The 18,113-nt window shown below is 52.8% G+C and overlaps 1 protein-coding gene across 2 annotated transcripts; it reads left to right on the top strand.

Annotated features, from left to right (window-relative positions):
* The first annotated feature begins 1,147 nt into the window (after window positions 1–1,147).
* Window positions 1,148–14,992, top strand: STRA8 (stimulated by retinoic acid 8). 2 transcript variants are annotated; one of them, XM_058681332.1, is made up of 10 exons: window positions 1,148–1,252; window positions 3,754–3,977; window positions 6,005–6,080; window positions 6,458–6,542; window positions 8,657–8,872; window positions 9,688–9,952; window positions 11,196–11,269; window positions 11,861–11,959; window positions 13,399–13,510; window positions 14,922–14,992. In XM_058681332.1, exons 2-10 carry the CDS (start codon window positions 3,792–3,794, stop codon window positions 14,946–14,948), a joined length of 1,140 nt encoding a protein of 379 aa, XP_058537315.1. In that variant the 5' UTR covers window positions 1,148–1,252; window positions 3,754–3,791; the 3' UTR covers window positions 14,949–14,992. The 2 variants fall into 2 exon arrangements, with proteins under 2 accessions (XP_058537315.1, XP_012785035.3); XM_012929581.3 differs by lacking the exon at window positions 11,861–11,959 and having other exon boundaries at window positions 13,399–13,507; window positions 14,918–14,992.
* The last annotated feature ends 3,121 nt before the right edge of the window (window positions 14,993–18,113 follow it).

Raw genomic sequence — 18,113 nt, 5'->3', positions numbered from 1 at the left:
GGACCTTCCCGTGAACCTGAGGAGTTGGAGAAGCTCCTGAGGCGCCAGACCCTGTGCTCAAGGCTGCCTCGGCGTCGGAAGGCACAAACCCTAGCTCAACTCGAAAGGGAGTTAAGGAATCCTACTGGGAGCTTTTTTCCGTAAGTTTCCCTCCCCCCCCTGCCGTCATACGTCATTTCATTTCATGTTCCATCCAAATCCTTCCAAAGGGGAGTCTGGGAGTCGCCGATGTCAAATGTAGGGAACGTGTAGGGCACGTCGGGGATGCCATCGCTTGAGCTGGCACGGGCGCCTCCCGGCAAGCCCCCACATGCTCCTGGCCAGGCTGTGTGACCTGCAACTGACCCCTGCCTCTGAGGAGAAGGCGCTCACCTCAGGGGACAGCCTCAGGGGACAGCCCCGCAAGCGGCGTCCTCCACAGCCTGCGCGGCAGGCCCTTACCAGAGCAGTGGGCGTGCGTCTCCTCGGGCAGCAGGCACGGTGGGCACGGCTAGCGCCAGGGCAGAGCCGACAGGAGGGGTCCCGAACACCATGCCCTTCTAGGGAACTGCGCAGGAGAACTGGCAAAAGAATTCTATATCTGGGGAGGAACACTGAGTTCCCCCCACCAAGCGGGAGGACCACTTGCTTCGGACTTATCCCCATCAGTGAAGTGAATTTTTTTCCCCTTATTGTGCCTTTATTGCCCCTGACTGCGCTCCTTCAAGTCTTACCTGAGGTGCCATTCCCCCACTCGCCATTTTTAGGGGAGTCTTCAGCGCCCACGCTTGGTCGGGTGGGGAGGTAAGGAGCCTGGTCCTGGGGTTGGAAGTGTCCTTTCTCACCCCCTAGGACAGCCCTGCAAAGCATCTGGAATGGTCCTACTTGAGGGGTCATAAAACTGGAGCTCGACCACCCCTGCGGCAAGGGGAGGTGAAAAGGTCAGCCTGGCCGCTCCTTGCTCTCTGCTTGCCCTTTCGGGTTGCCGTGGGTCAACTTGCTACAGTTTCTGGAAAGGTCCACGTGCCCATTGGCTGCAACCCGCGCATCACCCCCATTGGCTGTGCGGGTCTGGAGACAGGGCAGCGATTGGTTCCCAGTCTGGCCCCCCTTTGAGCGGGCGGGAACAGACGGGTTTTCTGCCCCTGGCAGCGGCTGCATTCCCTCACTTTGGCCAGCAGTCCTGGTGACCGCCGTCAGAGCTTGGGGACACCTGTTGCAAGCCTGGACAGTGGCGGCGGTCTTGTGAACGGGCGTCCTGCTGTATCCGTGTGTGAGTAGCCACTAACCCCTCACCTCCAGCCCAGCTCCATCCAGATGCTTGGGGATGTGAGCGGGCTGGAGTTTGCAAACTGAGCCCCTTACTAAGGTAGCGGATCCGTGGACACGTAGGGCTGAGTTCATATGACGGTCTGTCACCGCGAACCCCGGACGCGTTTGAAAAAGACTTGGAGCTTTGCTTTATTTAAATATATACAACCTACTCTGTAGAGAATTGAGGGTAGTGGCCTCAGTTGCAGTACAGCTGTATTGTCTAGTGTGTTGCGCGTTTGCCTGAAGTTTGTTCCATGAGAATGTGTGTGGCTCAAATGTTTTGAATGTTTTGTGAAGTGACGCTTAAAAATGAAAGTGCTTCTGAAACCTGGAGGCTACAATTTTTCTAAGTTTAGGAAGTTGCTACTGTTTTGAATGGCAGGTCTAAGTGGATATTAAGTGGGTTTTTTAAAAATAGGCAACTATTTGATCGTGAAAGTCCTTTGCTGTACAGATAAATAATAAAAAGTGTGGCACAGAACTGTGTGAATCCTCAGAAAATGGCATTTTAAGGGAATGTCTCAGTGAAACTGTCTTCCGACTGAATTGGAAATGAAGGGCCTGCTTGCTACGCTAACCTCATGGACAGCCATGAGCTTTCAAAGGAACACTTTGAACATGGCAATGAGGTTTATAAACGGAGAGCTGTATTAGCCATCCCAAGATATCTAACATTATTTCAGTCCTGCAGAATCAGGGGGTGGGGAATGGCGCTGCTGGGTAAACCTTTTAAAATTATTATTATTATTATTATTTTCCATAGTATGTGTTTATAGGTAGGGGATTCCTCCCTCCTTCTCCCCATCCTCCTTGCCCATTTCCCCTCCATTCGGTTATCACTGTAGTATAGCCCTTTAGTAACAGTTGCTAGTTTAACTTTCTGTTATGTAAGTGCCTCACGGAGACTTCTAGACTCCTTAGTACACTGCCAAGGTATGTTTAACTCTTCATCGGGAGTCCTTTCTTTCAGCGATGGAGACACACACTGGAACAGATCTCAGGCAAGCATCTTGCTGATTTCTTACCCAAACAAGATTAAATTAGGAACCAGGGTGGTTGGGAAAGTTCTTAGAGAAATCCCAGCTTACAGTGGGCACCGAGGGACAAGGTGGATGCAGACAGGTAGAAAGTGAGAGTGAGAGGCAAGAGGAACACCGAGCTGTGAATTAGAGGCTGCCCTGGAGAGCGGGCGTTTCTTTTGTTGAAAAAATGAAAGTGAGAGGAAAGGAAAATTAGGAGATTTTGGTTTTCAAGGCTATTAAAAAGGTTCCTCGGGCTCAAGCTGCAGGCCCGGCCCTGTTCCAATTTCCATACTGCTGGCAACAGACTCCTTAACACACTGCTCGGCAGAGGCCTTGTAGAAGAGGGAGCAAATCCCCACTGCTGGGTCACTCTCTAAGGGCCTGAACGAGCAGGATTGGACTGCGCTAGGCTGAAGTCAGGAGCCCAAACTCTGTCCTGGTGTCCTCTATGGGTGATGGACGCCCAAGCACTGCCAGCATCCCATACTGGGGCCCAGATGCAGGCACTCAACTTCTAATCCAGTTTCCTGTTAATGCAGCTGGGAAGGCAGAGGGAGATGGGCTAAGTGCTTGGGCTGCTGCCACCCACGGGGCACCATGATGGAGTTCCTGGACTCTGGTGTTAGCCTGGCTCAGAGCCAGCTATTGTGCCCATCTACCAAGTGAGAGGATTCTCTGTCTCTCTCTAACTCTGCCTTTCAAGTGAATACATAAATAAACCTTTAATAGCAGAATCTTTCTTCATGGCCATCAGAAGGCAGTATTCTGGGGAGAGGATAATTAAAATGAAACCAGTGCTAACATAGTTTAACATCTACTTAGGGCAGCGTGGGAAGATTTCCTCCCATCTTGCCTGTGGTGCCTCCCCTCCTGCCCCTGGGCTGCAGATTCCTATTAGCTCCAGAAGCAGCTCCTGGTTTGTAAGCGCCAAGGGGACCACCTCAGCATCCACCAGGAACATGGCCGTGGAGAGTCAGGCGGCTGCTTGTTTTCACAGGTGGCAGGTACATTCTCTTTCTGTCCTTTGGATGTCACAGCTCTAAAGCACCCATCCACCCTGATGGATTTTTTTTCTCATTTGCATATGCCTGAGTCTCCCCTCCTCAGAACAGAGGCACAGGGGGTGGGGGGAGGAGGTGGGCTTTTCTTGGGTAGGAAAGGCCTCTCAGGGTAGGACAGTACAGAAATGGACAGCTGCCAGGTGAGTATCTTTCCAGGGCTGGTACCTTGCTGGGGTCAGCTCCAGTGGCCAAGTCCAACGTGGGCGGCTTGTGTCTGTAAGAGCTGAGCATCAGTGACAGCTATCATGTCATCTGCTGCTGATCTTATGTCTGTGATTGGTTGTATTCACTGGTTTGGGGGTCCTTGACCTGGGGTGGGGAGTGCCACCTTCCGTTTCCATCAGCAGTTCCTTTTCCTTCTCTCCTGCTTTTATTAGGGTGCGAGAGGAAGCATAATATTACATTGCAGCTTATCATGGCTGCCTTCGGAAAAGGCAGCGACCCTGGTGGTGGAGTGACACCTGAGGTGCCGACGCTGCAGCTGGAGACACGTGTGGAACGAAGACGCCTGTCTCAGGCCCGCCACCGAGCCACCCTGGCAGGATTATTCCATAATCTCAGAAAGGCTGTGTACTCCCAGTCGGATCTCACAGCCTCCAAGGTACTGGGACCCAGCTGTGGGGAAGAGACATCTCCTTTAAAGGGGGACTTGGGGGCCCGGCACGATGGCTCAATGGCTAAATCCTCTCCTTGCAAGTGCAGGGATCCCATATGGGCATCGATTCATGTCCTGATTGCCCCACTTCCCATCTAGTTCCCTGCTTGTGGCCTGGGAAAGCAGTCGAGGACGGCCCAAAGCCTTGGGACCCTGAAGCAGCGTGGGAGACCCAGAAGAGGCTCCTGGCCTTGGATGAGCTCAGCTCTGGCCATTGTAGTCATTTTGGGAAGTGACCCAGCTGATGAAAGATCTTTCTGTGTCCTCTCTGTCAATCTGATCTGCCTTTCTATAAAAATAAATTAATTTTTATTTTTTAATAAAAGGGGAGGTACTGGTCCTTGAGGAGTTGCTGGCCCCATCCCTGCCTTGTCCCAGAACACTCTAGAACAAGCCCAAGATTCTGGCAGGTTAACCCCTGGTTCCATGTCCTCACTGACTTGATAAACTGCATAATCCTGAGCTTCAGGGCTGGGGACAGCAGGATGTACGGGAGTACCGGGTGAGCTGTGCTCTAAAGGATTGTTCAGAGCTCCCTTTGTATTATTCAAGAGAGAGGAGTGCTCCCACAGGTGGCTGCTGTTCTCCTCACCTTTAGGTCTGCAATGATCCAGCCCCCCAAGTCTCCTGCAATTTCAGGCAGCAGCCAGAATCCATAGAAACCCAGAGAAGCCAAAGTGCAGCTGGGTGCCCCTAGCAGCCCCACACTCTGACGGCAGTTCCCCAAGCGAGGTCTGCTTCTACTGGCCGCTTGGTTTCTGTTCATGCATTCAGGCCTGCATGCTCTGCCCACGCCAGAGCCCCACTGCATGTGCTCTGCCCACTCCAAGCCGCCTTCTTGACTCCTGCCATTGGAGCCCTCCCCTTTGTACCCTGCCACAGCCTTGGCATCTGCTGCCTCTTAGCACTGGCTTCAGTCTGCTTTCCCTGTCTTCCCTGGTAGACTGTTGACACCCTAAGAGCAGGGCCTGTCTTGGGTGCTGGATTCCCGGGCTTAGCTCAAAGCCTTGTCCATACACCTCCCTGAGGCCTGCCCTTAATACTCCTAGCCCTGACCACAGGGCTCAGTGGTTAACCCGATAACCAGCACTAAGTATTTTATTTCTCCCTGTAATACCTTGCAGTTACCATTGGATTTTAATAACATCACATAGATGGCAGGATGGAGGGACCCGCGGAAGGAAGGAGGGAAAGAAGGAAGGAAGAAGGAAGAGGGCAGAGGAAAAGTGAGGGAAGGGCAGAAATCCAGAATTGAAGTTGACAGCATTTTAAACATTTTACTTGTTTGAAAGGCAGAGTTATAGAGTCAGAGGGAGGAAAGAGAGATCATCCACTGGTTCATTTACCAAATGGCTGGGGCTGGACTAGGCTGAAACCAGGAGCCTAGAGCTCCACCTGGGTCCCCATGTGATGGCAGGAGCCCAAGTATTTGAGCCATCCTCCTGTTCTACCCTAAGAGCATTAGCAGGGAGCTGGGTAGGAGGTAGAGCAGCTGGGACTTGAACCGGTGCCCATGTGGGATGTCAGAGTTGCAGACAACAGCTGGACTACACTCTACTACTCACCGGCCCCAAGCTGAAAGCAGTTGATGACATTTTACATCATCTAGAGTACATGCATTTGGCAATAACAATATATAGTGGCTAGCAGCTTCCTGTTGACCAGCCGGGCACACACTGAGCCAGTTCGGGGTTGGCATCACTGGCCGGAGCTCCTCAGTCCCCTTTTCTTCCACCTTCCAGCAGCCTGCACAGGCATATGCTGAAGTCAGCCTGATCCATTCTGAAAACTTGAGTATGTCTGGGAGAACCCATCTCTAGGGTACAAAGGTGGCTTCATGCCTTCTGTGCATCAAAACGCACTATGTGTTTCACTGACAAGATGAGGGCTGTGACCCTGTGTGTCTGAGAACGTGACCTCGGTCCCAGTGTCTGCAGGGAAAGGCTGAGTTCTCGCGTTGTCTCTCTTTCCAGTGGCAGGTTCTCAATAAGGCAAAGAATCGCATTCAGGAACTGGAGCGCAACCTGGACACTCTGCTGAAGCTGAAAGGTAAGCGGTCCCTCCCTGGAGAAGGCCGGCTTGGGTTTCCTATGAAACCTGGAGAGATTGGGTCACATGGAGTCAACAGACATGGATTGAAAGCCTACTGTGTGTCCAGCGCGATGCTTGAGCTAAGACTGAGACTGGCGCCCCGTCCGTAGGCGGCAGTCACCAGCCTGCCTGGTCTCTTGAGAGGCCAGAGAGAAGAGCCTTGGTGGGCTGTGGTGCCGGCTCCTCTGAACAGGGGGGAGTCACCCAAGACTCAGGACTTTTTAACCTTGACCTGAGGGGTTCAGGGCTCTCCACAGGCCAGAGAGGCAGGAGAGACTCAGGAGGGACCTGTTCTTCCTTTCCCAAACTTTGCCCTCACCCCCGTCCCCCTGCAGAGTCCTTCCACCTGGAAGATGGGCTTGCGAGCACCTTAGAGGAGGTCAAGGAAGAATATGTCAGAATGTACTGTGGAAATGACAGGTAAGACCCAGCAAGCACCAGGAGCACGGGGGCCTGTTGTCTTGCACCCACAGCCTGGATGCTGTGGCAAAGGTTCATGTGTACCTCCCATGCAGAGCACACTTGGAGCTGCTCCCCACCCATCCCAGACAGGCCTGGACAGCGCATGCTTCTTTTCTGTCTGATCCCAGGAACTTGAATCGGATCCCCCACCTTGCTATAAATATGGTCCATGCTTATTATAGAAGAGGTAGAAAACACAGAAATGCCTGAAAATGTATCATCTCTCTGCTCAAAGAAAATCAATGTATTTTGAAGCAAATCCATCTAGTTTTGAACTTTGCAATTATTTATATTGAAAAGGCAGAGTGACGGAGATAGATACAGAGATTTTTCCACCTGCTGGTTCACTCCTCAAACAGTCACAATAGCCAGAGCTAGGCTAGGAACTTCATCCCGGTCTCCCACACGGGTGGCAAGAGGTTCATCCGTACTTGAGCCATTCTCAGCTGTTTCTGACAGGCACATTATTAGAAAGGAACTGAGCAGGAAGTGGAGCAGCAGGGACACGAACCAGCACTTGTGCATGCGCTGGCGTGCGATGGCCGAACTCTCTTCGCCACGTCAGCCCTGGTGAGGTCACTCCTCACTCTTCTTTACACTTTCGGCCATCTCCTCCTACTCCCTTTTCTTCTTTCTGTAATGTGAGCGGTAGAGAGACAGAGAAACGAGAGGAGAGAGCTCCCATCTGCTGCTTCCCTTCTCCAGTGTCCACCATGGCTGGGCCGCACCAAAGCTGAGAGCCAGGCTCAACCAGACACCCCACGTGGGTGGCAGGGACTCACATCCCAGGGTCCGGACCCCCCAGCGTCTGTGCCAGCAGGATGCTGCGGCTGGCAGCCAGGACTGAGCTGCAAACACCTTAACTACTGGTTCAATGTCTGTATTATCTTCTAAACGGTGTGATAATGAATGCTATTATATCCTACAGGAAACAGGAGAAAATAATAGATTATTATAACCTAAGCAAAATTTACATGGTAGACAACATAAAAATGTAGCAAAAGGCCAAGAAAATAATGAGCTTACTCAGAACAGACGGCTTTGTACATCAGGTTAGCCACTGAGAGAAGCTTCATAAATGAGGAATTCTCAGTCCATGGAAGCACTTCTTATAGAAAAACAATGTGTATATTTTAAAATATTCTTTTTTTAAAAAAATATATTTAGTTTTATTGGAAAGGGAGATATACAGAGAGAAGGAAAGACAGAAAGATCTTCCATCCGCTGGTTCACTCCCTAAGTGATTTTAACTTAAATTGATCCGAATCCAGGAGCCAGGAACTTCTTATTGGTCTCCCACACAGGCGCAGGGTCCCAAGGCTTTAGGCTGTCCTCTATTGCTTTCCCAGACCACAAGTCAGAACTGGATGGGAAGTAGAGCAGCCGGGATTAGAACCAGTACCCATATGGAATCTCAGCGTATATAAGGCAAGGATTTAGCCACTAGGCTACCATGCTGGGCCCTCAAAATATTCTTGCACCAAGATAAATTTAGCTTCTAATTCCATTTTCCACAAACTTTTCTTAATGTGTGTTGGATGTACATGCAGTGTGTTGGTAACCATGTTTTAAGAACCTAAACAGGAGTGGCATTATGGCATAGCTGGTAAAACTGCATCCGCTTGTGCTGGCATCCTATGTGGGTGTTTGAGTCTTGGCTGCTCCACTTCCGATACAGTTTCCTGCTAATGTGCCTGGGAATGCAGTGGAGGATGGCTTGGGTCCTTGGGCCCCTCACCCGCATGGGAGACCTGGAAGCAGTTCCTGGCTCCTGACTTTCAGCTGGCCCAGCTCTGATCATTTGGAAAGTAAGTCAGCATACGAAAGATGTCTCCCTCTCTGTATGTCATTCTCTCTCCAATTCTTCCTTTCAAATAGATTATAATAAGTAAGTAAAAATCTAGAATTCACATTGATACCAGCCCCCTTGCATTCCTAGGATGAAGCCTCTCGCTGTAGGATGTGTTCCCCTGTTTTGAGCTGTGGAGCTATTGTGTTAAGAATGCCTGTTCATGTCCATGACTAGTGCTACTCTCCTTGTCTTTTTTCTCCTGACGCCTGGCCCGATGCAGCTTTGCTCAGAATGACTCCTTTCTCTGGTGCCTGACTGAGACAACTGGGAAAGACATCGAGGAGGAGGTGGAGGAGGCAGCCGTGAGAGAGGATGAGCAGGAGGAGGAAGAGGAGGAGATGAAGCAGGAAGACGTGGAGGAGGAGGAAGGGGAGAATCATGTGGAGCTCTTGGCCTCCCCAGACACTCTGTCTACAGAGCTCATGGAGTTTGAACGGTGTGCAGAGCTGGCCGGGGTGGCAGGGTGCACCCTCGGAGCCCCTCACGGGAAGGGGCCAGGCCGGGGCGTGCTGCAGTCCCAGAGCTTCTGAACCTGGGAAGTTGCAGGATGTCCTAGCTAGGAGGGACTTGGGGTGGGACAGGCAGAGGCTGGAGGAATCATCTTGAAGTTACAGTATATGCTGGGTGCTTGGTTGGGATGCACTCGGGGGCACTTAATGGCGGTTAGGGGGGCTAACTGTTCCCTTGTCCCCAACCGCCTCCACACAGATGTGGGTCCCCCAACTCCATTTTCAACAGCATAGCTAACCTTGCAGTAAGAAAGGAAGTGGATGAGTGGCTTGGACTTCCTGCCACTGCCTTCTTCAGATACAAGAGACCCCCCGTAGCCCAGTTGGCTTCCAGAGGTGCTGGCCCAACAGAAGGATCTGTCACTCTGTAACAGAGCCTGACCTGCAGGTCGGATTGGTTTGGGAGTCACATCAGGCTGGTGTATTTGTGACTTCAGAATGTTAGGAGTTTCTCCCAGAGGAAGAAGAGCTGAGCCAGCCATGCCTCTCTTCCATCCAGCAGAGAGCTTTGTGGGACAAGGCACCAGGAGAATGGGCAAGGCTCCAAACACAAGTTCATGGTCACATCTCATAAGATGGGTTCAAATCTCACATGCTCTAGAGGGGCTCAGAGACGGGTAAGCTCAGCCTCTGGGAAACCACACAGCTGTGGCAAGGCCTGCAGGCTGTGACCGTGCCACGAAGGGGTTCTACGAAGAGGGGACGGCCTCAGGTCTGACAGACTGCACTGCTTCTGTTCCAGGTACCTCAGCTTCTACAAGCAGATCATGGATCTTCTGACTATGAACAACATCATCTCACAGCAGGAGGTGACACTGCCTGTCGTCTCTGCGGCCATCTCTCATCTGTGGCAAACCTTCTCGGAGGAGAAGAAAGCCCGGATCCTGCAGGCCTGGCTGCAGCTGCACTGCGGCCTCCCGGAGACCTGGGAGGGGCCGCCCCATGCCGAGGACAGTGGATTCAACAGCCAGGAGGCCAACTTCTCCGTGGTCTCCACCGCGCAGGAAGTGAGCATATTGTGCTGGGGGGACCCAGAGGGTGTCCAGAAACGACCCTCAGCCCCTGCTATGCCAGGCCTTGGCTGGGTCAGGGGGCTATTTGTCTTCTGGATGGCACAGTAGCTTTCTGATTTTTCTCAACATCATCTCCATGACCTGTCCACCTGTTCATTTGCTGGCTTTTCGCTGGTATGACAGGATAGGCTTTGAAGACAGTGTCTGCTGGGATGCTTTGGGCTGTGACTTGCCAGTAACCTTGGGCTGGGGACCTGTTCTCCGAATCATGAGGAAATGCCCTGCTCACCCCCAGGGAGAGCCCAGTTAGTTGGGCAGCTCAGGGGTGTCCCTTCAGGTTTATTCAATCATTCGGGTTCTTTCGTTTTTCTGCTGTGCTGGTTTCTTGTCCTCTGTCTGCTTTGCCCACCGCCATGAGCGAGGAATGGAGCTGGAGCAGCTGAGCTGGTATTCTTCCCCCTTCTAGATGAGGTCAGAGAAAGCATTCTTGTGCAAGCGCTTTCTTAACAGTCAATGAAGAACTTTTCCAGAAACTCCTACCATAGCTCCTCCCATCTCATGGTCAGGGATTGGTAGATTGCCAGTTTCCTGAGCCATTGACTGGCCGTCAGGAACCAGGGATAAGCCTTCAGCATGGCAGTGAAAACATGCCGTCCTCCAGCGGCATGTCTGGCTTGAGCCCTGATCCAACTTTTGCTTCCAGCTTCCCCGTGATTCCCCCTGATCCTGTTAACCCTGGGGACTGGCAAGTCATGGCTCAAGTAGCTGAGGCTCTGCCACCCTCATAGGAGACCCAGGCTGTGTTCTAGACTCCTGGCTTCAACCTGGCCCGTAAATGCCACCTCTTTGCCCTGACCTGCCCCCAGAGTCCCTAGTTATGTCTGCATTCAGCTACCATGGCTTGAACCCTAGACTGCATCCTCAGCTTCAACAGGCTCTCTGCTCTGGAAGGTCTGGATGAGCCCTTTCTGCCTGGACACTGTGGCTCTGGCACTGCATATGACACCTGGTTCCACCCTCTTGAAGAAGAGATGTGGCTTCCCCTCCCTCTCAGCCGCCTCCAGGGTTGCGGTTGGTCCTTGGAAGATCCGGGTGGGGATCTTGAATTTGGGTCTTAGGTGTGACCTAGACACCTAAGGAGAGGAAGGTTTCCCACTCATCCCTGCCCCAGCAACCTAGAGCAAGCATCAAACGGCAAAGCAGTTTCAGACACATCAAGTTTTTTACTCTCTTTTAGATCCTTTTTGAAGATGTCCTTAACCTGACAAATTTCCTAGATAACAATGAAGGTCCAAGTACATCTAGCCCCAGGTGAGAAACCGGGATGCAAGACCAGTGAGTGCACCTTGTGAGTGTGCCGGCGACTGGGTGTGTACACGCATGTCAGCATGAGAGTGTGTGCGCATGGGAGCATGTGAGAACATGTGCTCGTGTATGAGTGTGGGAATGTGTGTGCTTGCACGTGAGACTGTGTGCAAGAAGGGTGTGCGTGTTCATGCATTGGAGCATGTGAGCACATGTGTGTGAGTGTGTACATGTATGTAAACATGTAAGAACATGTGCACATGTGTGTGCGTCCCTGCTGGGGTGCTAGGAACCTTTCTTCTGCAGCCCAAAGATGGGCACAAAATTCAGTGGACATTCTTGGGGGCACACTTTTTCTGGGCTTGAAAGCAGCCGCTCCTAGGGGTGTGTCATTGCAGAGAGTGGCAGGGTCTGGGCTGTCGCTCCCTCTTGGTCCACTCAGCCACTCAGCGCAAGGCTGCCGACCTGCGCTTGCGCATCCTGCACTGGTTTCTTGGGGTGCCTTCATCCTGCTTGTCCCGCCTGAGAGATTAGAGTCCATTCATATGCCAAATACTATGGACTGGGTGGCTTATAAACAACAAGGACTCCTGCCAGGTCGGAAGCCCAAGAACTCCAAGATCAAGATGCTGGCACAGTCCCACCTGGGGAGGGCCGGCTCACTGAGGAAGATGGCGTCTCAATAGAACCTCGCAGGTGGGTATGATTTTTCTGGGAACGTCTTCTACAGGGGCCCCCATGAATGGGGGTTCTGTACCCGTGATCCCATTCATTAGGATTCTGCCACATCACCTTGGGGGCTACATGCCAGCATATGATCCCGGGGGTTTGGGGAGCCACAGGCATTTGGTCTCCCGTGCCTGTGAGCAGGGCTGAGCACTGATGTGATGGGACATGTAGCAGGGGGTTCTGGGGCACCAAGACCCTGAGCCAGGGCGGAACCAGGGCTGTGCCGAGCATGGTGGGGAGCCTTCCTTTCATGAGAATGGATCGCCACAGGGAGCACAGGAGGGGATGGCCAATTCCAGGAAGTAGGAAGGCACCAAACAGGATCTGGCAGGATTATTCCAAACGTAGTGACTGAATCTGTACACCCAAGGGGCATTTTGCTTGAAAAGCTGCCATCCTTGTGGCCCAAAGAGACAGAGGCTTCTGTTGACTGTGTAGGTGCCAGGGCAGACAAGAAGCTCAGACCTGTTATTGTCTGGCCATAGGCTTCTCAGTGGGAGCGTGGCCTATGGGCGGTCCATGAAGTCAGGCAGCCACAGCGGTCGCTGGTGACCTGGCAGCTTGCCAAGCAGAATTTCGGCCAGGCCAGGCACCTGCATACAGTGTTTCCTTCTGCCTGCCCTCACCCCCACCGGGCCCAGAAGTGGGTCTGACCCTGGAGGGCTTTGCCCTCTCCAAGACAACCTCACAGAATGGCTTGGCTATGCTCTTCTGTGATAGGAGCTTCGTGTTACCCAAACCGGCTGGAAAGTAGACACTCCTATTTCTGCTCCACCCTTGGGCAACAAGACAGCCATGGCGAGCATTGCCAAAGCAGACTGGCCCAGCAGTATTTGGAATTGACACCTTGAAGTATCTTGAGCAACCTATCAAAGAGTCAGTCCTTCTCCACTATCCTGGGAAAAGCAGGTTGGCTGTGGAAACTGACCCCAGGAAGAAGTAGGGGCTGAATACCAGCTGTCCTTCCCCACTTTGCAGCCTCTTGGCTGTCAGGCCCACTTAGCCTGGGCTGCTCCCCTTGTCCCACACCTCCTCTCTGAGTTGTCCATCAGGTGCCTTGAGCGGAGGTCCTTGATGGGCATCAACTCACATCACGCACTGACCTTCTTGGGCTGGCTACCCTGGCGGCCCATAGGTGCTCCACAACAGAGGGGGGCCATGGGAGGCAGCTGACTGAGGGGTGCAGAAGCTCTCCCCAGGGTCACTTTACCAGCAAATTCTAGATGTAGCTATTAAGTGGAGGCATCATGGACCATTCAAGGAGAGCCGAGGGCCTCCTGAGGTTCAGCTGGGTGCTTAAGTTTGACTGGTTCCTGCCATAATCCAGGTACCCAGGGGCGACAGTGCCAAGCACAGGTGGGAGACTCGCCTTCTAACACTTGGCTGTTTCTTCCTTCTGTTGCCAGTTCCATGCTTGCCAACTGCAGCCCAGAGAGTGTTGAGAAGTTTCACCTCTACCTGCAGATCATCAACTTTTTTCTCAGCCTTTGCGGTGCTAACACTGAGCTAAAACAGGTAGTACCGAATGCAGTGGGATCTTCACCCACATCCCTCAGGACACAGAAAGGGCACTGGAGGGCGGCTCTAGCGGGACATGACCCCCTCATCACACAGAGCAGCTCTGGTTGGTTGGCTCCAGCCTGTTGCAGCTTGTGCAGGGGGAAGAGTCCGGGGAACCAGAGGCCAGAGGCCCACCTTCAGGAACAGACTCACACAGAGCGCTTTGAAGCAGGGCTCGGGTCCCAGCGGCTGACTCTTGGCCAGCATCACAAAAGCCATGCAAACCCATGAACCTGCTCTGGGAAGAAGGCTGGGTTCTTTCATCTTCTCCTGAGGCCCCATAGCACGTGTTTTTGTAATCAGCTGACAGTGTTGCTTGGGGTGACATTGGTCATGGGAATCCTCGCTGGGAAACCAGTTCAGGAACTTCTATCATGGGCACAGGGTTGTGCCTGAGACCTGAAGGGAACCAAGCTCTCCAGATTTGTAGTAAGTGGATTTTTACTAATTTCAACCAAAAAAAAAAAAGTGATAATGGTTTCTTTTAAAGGGGAGAGTTATGAGGGACTGGCATCTAACGCGACAATTAAGATGCTGCTTGGAACACCAGTGTGCCATGCCACAGCAGCTGCGTTCAAGTCCCAGCTCTGCTCCTGATTCTTGCTCTCTGCCCATGTGCACCCTGGGAGGCGGCCAGGACAGCTCCAGTCCTTGGGTCCCTGCCACTTGTGTGGTGGATCCAGGTGATGGTTTCAAACCATGCGGGATCCAGCTGTTGTCACTTTTAGGGGAGTGAACAAGCCCGCAGGGGTAATCCTCTGCCTTCCAACCAGGAGAAATAAATAGTTAAAAGGTGAGATAGAATAATGGCAAATATTTGTCTAAAAACAGTAAGGGTATCGGGTTGGCCCTTTTCCCACTAAGTCTTCTTCCTTTTGCTATTTGCCTTCTTCCCGTCTGCCACCCATCCTCCACTGTCCTTCGGCAGCCATCCCCTCTGTCTTTGGTGCACAGCTAGGTCAGTGCCGTCTAACCATGACTTTGAGAATAGATCGAAGGGCAGTCCTTGTGCCTTCCTCGATTCTTGCTCCACCTCTGGCAGAAAAGAAAGAACATCCAAATGTGCCTTGATTTGATCATGCAGTCACAGGCTGACAAACTCATCATGCATAGAAGATACCATGAAGTCACAAAGACATTAATACCCTAGACCACTGACCAACAGCACTTGGTGGAGCGTCAGCGGTGTCCCCCTTGTTTGGATCATGTGGCTGGTGGGGGACGACCTCTGATGACCACAGCCCAGCATCATGAGAAGGATCAAACAGCACATCACCAGCCAGGGCAAAGACCTGAACTCAAAATCTGCTGGGCCCAGGACTCCTCAGATGAAAAGGTAAACCCCTTGCACTTTGTGTGTTGCAGGAAGAAGATGGTCCTGTTGATGATGAAATGATCATGTTGAGGTGCATGGAGACCTTCGACGACGACGAGTTGTAGAGAGCTGGGGAGGGAAGGGGCTGAATGAGGGTAAGCAGTTTTCCAAGTTTGAAGGCTGGCAGCTGATGTTGCACCTGCCTGTATGTTCTGGGAGTGTGTTTTCCCAAAAGCATTTTGGTGGTTTCCATTTCTGATTCTTAATAAAATTTAAATGCAGCATGGCCCGGTATCAGGCTCTCAGATGGTTCAGACAAAAGGTCTGTAGGCCACCCACCCGCTGGGCAGATGCCAGGTGGACTGTGGTTCACAGAGAACAGGCAGTTCTGTCCCTGGAAGTGGGGTGACACAGAGCCTGCACATCCCGGAGGTGGGGCGGCTCCTGTCGAGTGTGGAAGCCTGCCACCTGCTCATCCCACCTGTGCTGGGAGCCAGGCACAGTGCTGGTCTTCACCGAGTGCTGCAGGACCTCAGGGTGGAACCAGGCACCCTTATTTCTTCCAGCAGCAAAGACACGTGAATGGGCACCCCTGGAGAGATCCTGACTCCAGAGTCCCAGCTCTCACTGCATGGCCCTGTGGTGCATAAGTTGATTCTCTGGAACTCTGGCAGGGATCCACTGGGCCTGGGGCTTTGCTTAGCACTTCACAGTTCACACACGACCAAACACTGGGGACCCATGGGCATCTTCCAGGCAGCAGGACAGGCAGGGCCAGAGTGCGGGAGGAAAGGAGCAGGCAGCCCGCTGTCCGTGTCAGCCACCGCCATGACTCCTTGAGCTGGAGAGAGTAAGTGGGAAGAGTATCTTCACAGAGGAACCAGCACCCAGCAGGTCCCTAAGTGCTGCCTCTGGTCAGCCTCCCCTCACTGTGCCAGGCCCTGCCCAGCCCCCCCTGAGGCCCAGGCTGAAACTTCACTCAGGTAGTCTCTGAGCAGAAATGCTGAGGCATCTCCTTTTCCCCAATAGTTGCATGCCAGCTGTGATGTGCCCACAGTCTTCCACCCGACAACCCCTGCTTCCCTCCCCTCCTCCTGCAGGCCCTGCTGGATCCTGGCACAGCCCAGGATGAACTGACCGCATGCAATGGCCATCGCTGGTGCTCATTCTCAGCCGGCCTCCCCCACCGTATCTCCACCCCCACCAGAGGACCCCACCTGGATTATCACACCTTTTCCTGTATTTTCACCAGAGTTCTCCTATACAAGTCAGTACTGCATAGGAGGGGTCTGCGAAGAAAGAAAAACACCAGGAAATGTGGGACGTTGGGAGGTGTATTTAAAGGGATTGATTCACACAACCACGTAGATGACATCCCAGGCAGGACCAGGCAAACCTTCAGAGAGCCCCACTTGCATTATAGAAATCGGCTGCTCCCACATGCCACCCACATCTACATCTGACACCTGAGCTTGGCCAAGGCACCAGGCCGAGCCAGCCGTCACAGACACCCATGGGGGCCTGTGCTATGTCAGTGGTGCTTGAAGCGCTCTACAGGAAGCTGGGCATCTGGTTACCTCAATAGGACAATGGAGAAGCCACAGATGTGGCTGAAGGCACAAAGCCGACACACGGAAGAGCTTCCCCCAAAATGTGAGTGGACAGCATCTTGGTGATTAAGATAGAAAAGGCTCCTGCCCGCCACTAAAGAATCAGGATGTAGAAATGGGGGTGGCTGGCCCTTAGATTCTAAGTGTCAGCTCATGCACCCCACTTGAAGATCACGACTGGTAAAAGAGACCCCAGAGATAAAGGTGGGGACAGGAGAGGAGAAGGGGGATGCCGGATGGATCTGCCAGGTTATGAGCTTTGGGCTCCATAGGACCTGACATGACAGGGGCGGAAGGAAGCAGTACATTCTTTTTAGTTAATTTATAGACAGAGCTTCCATCTGCCAATTGTTTCCACAAATACCCACAACGACCAGAGCTGAACCAGGCCCCGAATGAGAACCAGAAACCCCAGCCTGGTCTCCCAATACAGTAACAAGAACCCAGCAAGTGGAGCTGTCAGCTACTGTCCCACCAGGGTTTGTATTAGCAGAAGCTGGAATTGGGAGTGCAGACAGACCTTGAACCCTACCTGGGGCTCACATAGCCTAAGTGGAGTCTTGACCCCGGGGCTAGCAGATTCTGTCAGTGACCTTGGACCCATGTGGATGGGAGGACGACTGGGCTGGGCATCAGCTTGTACGGGGCCAGCCTGACATCTGTTTTGAGTCATTCAGTTCCATCTCGTGCTGACTTAACTAAGCGAATGACCTCTGCCAGTCCCATCCATCAGCTCTCACCCCCAGCCCTTTGGGGGTTGCCGGGGAGGGAAGTGCAAGCCTCCAACCTTGACCCTGAACAGCAGGCCTTTGTGCTTTTATGGAAATGCCGGGCATCTGCCCCTTGTACGCATGCCTCTCACAAAGCCGCCTTGTCCTGGAAGTGCCGAAGACCCAGGGCACGATGCAGGGACAGAGTTGCCGGCTCTCTGGACCCGACCCAGCTCTCCTCTCCTGCTATTTGTTCTGTGTTGGCTCAAGAACACGACGTGAGACTCAAGTGCAGGGAAAACGCACTTGGAAAGGGGCCTGGCTGGTGGGAACACAGGGAGCCTGTTAACCAAAGAACCCCAGGGAGGCGCCAGGCAGGACTTGAGGGGCTGCGAGCATGGGGAGCGGATGCACCCGCACTTGCCAAGTTGGAGGGGCAGCCTGGAGTCTCCGAGGGGCCCAGTATTTTACAGAAGTTGGACCCTGCGTGCCCACTATGCCCGTATACTAGGAAAAGTTAGGTTTAACTCAGAACAATGGGATCTACTGAAGCAACACCTCAGGATATGCTTCATTCTTCTCCCGTTTTGGGGTCTCGACCCTCTCCCACCTACCTCCTCTCACCCCACCCAGAGACCTGCATAGGGGTGCAACCCCCTTACCTACGTACAAGACACTTACTTATAAAAACGGCTTAAAAAAAGAGAGATCATACCAATAACAACAGGTGTATGCGCCGATCTTCATTGTTGAAAGAAAAGTTGATGATGCAACAATGGAAGGCGCCAGCTTTCAGGGGACTCTGCCACAGGAAGGAGCTACGTGGGCACAGAAGCCTGGACGCGGAGATGACATGGCGTCTCCGCTCATTGCGTCTCTACAGATCTCTCAGAAGAAAGGAGACAGCTGAGGATCGGGACGAGTTC

Source organism: Ochotona princeps, chromosome 25 (genome assembly GCF_030435755.1).
Source record: "Ochotona princeps isolate mOchPri1 chromosome 25, mOchPri1.hap1, whole genome shotgun sequence".
In the NCBI taxonomy this organism is placed as follows: Eukaryota; Metazoa; Chordata; class Mammalia; order Lagomorpha; family Ochotonidae; genus Ochotona; species Ochotona princeps.
This window is presented reverse-complemented; position numbering and strand designations above follow the sequence as displayed.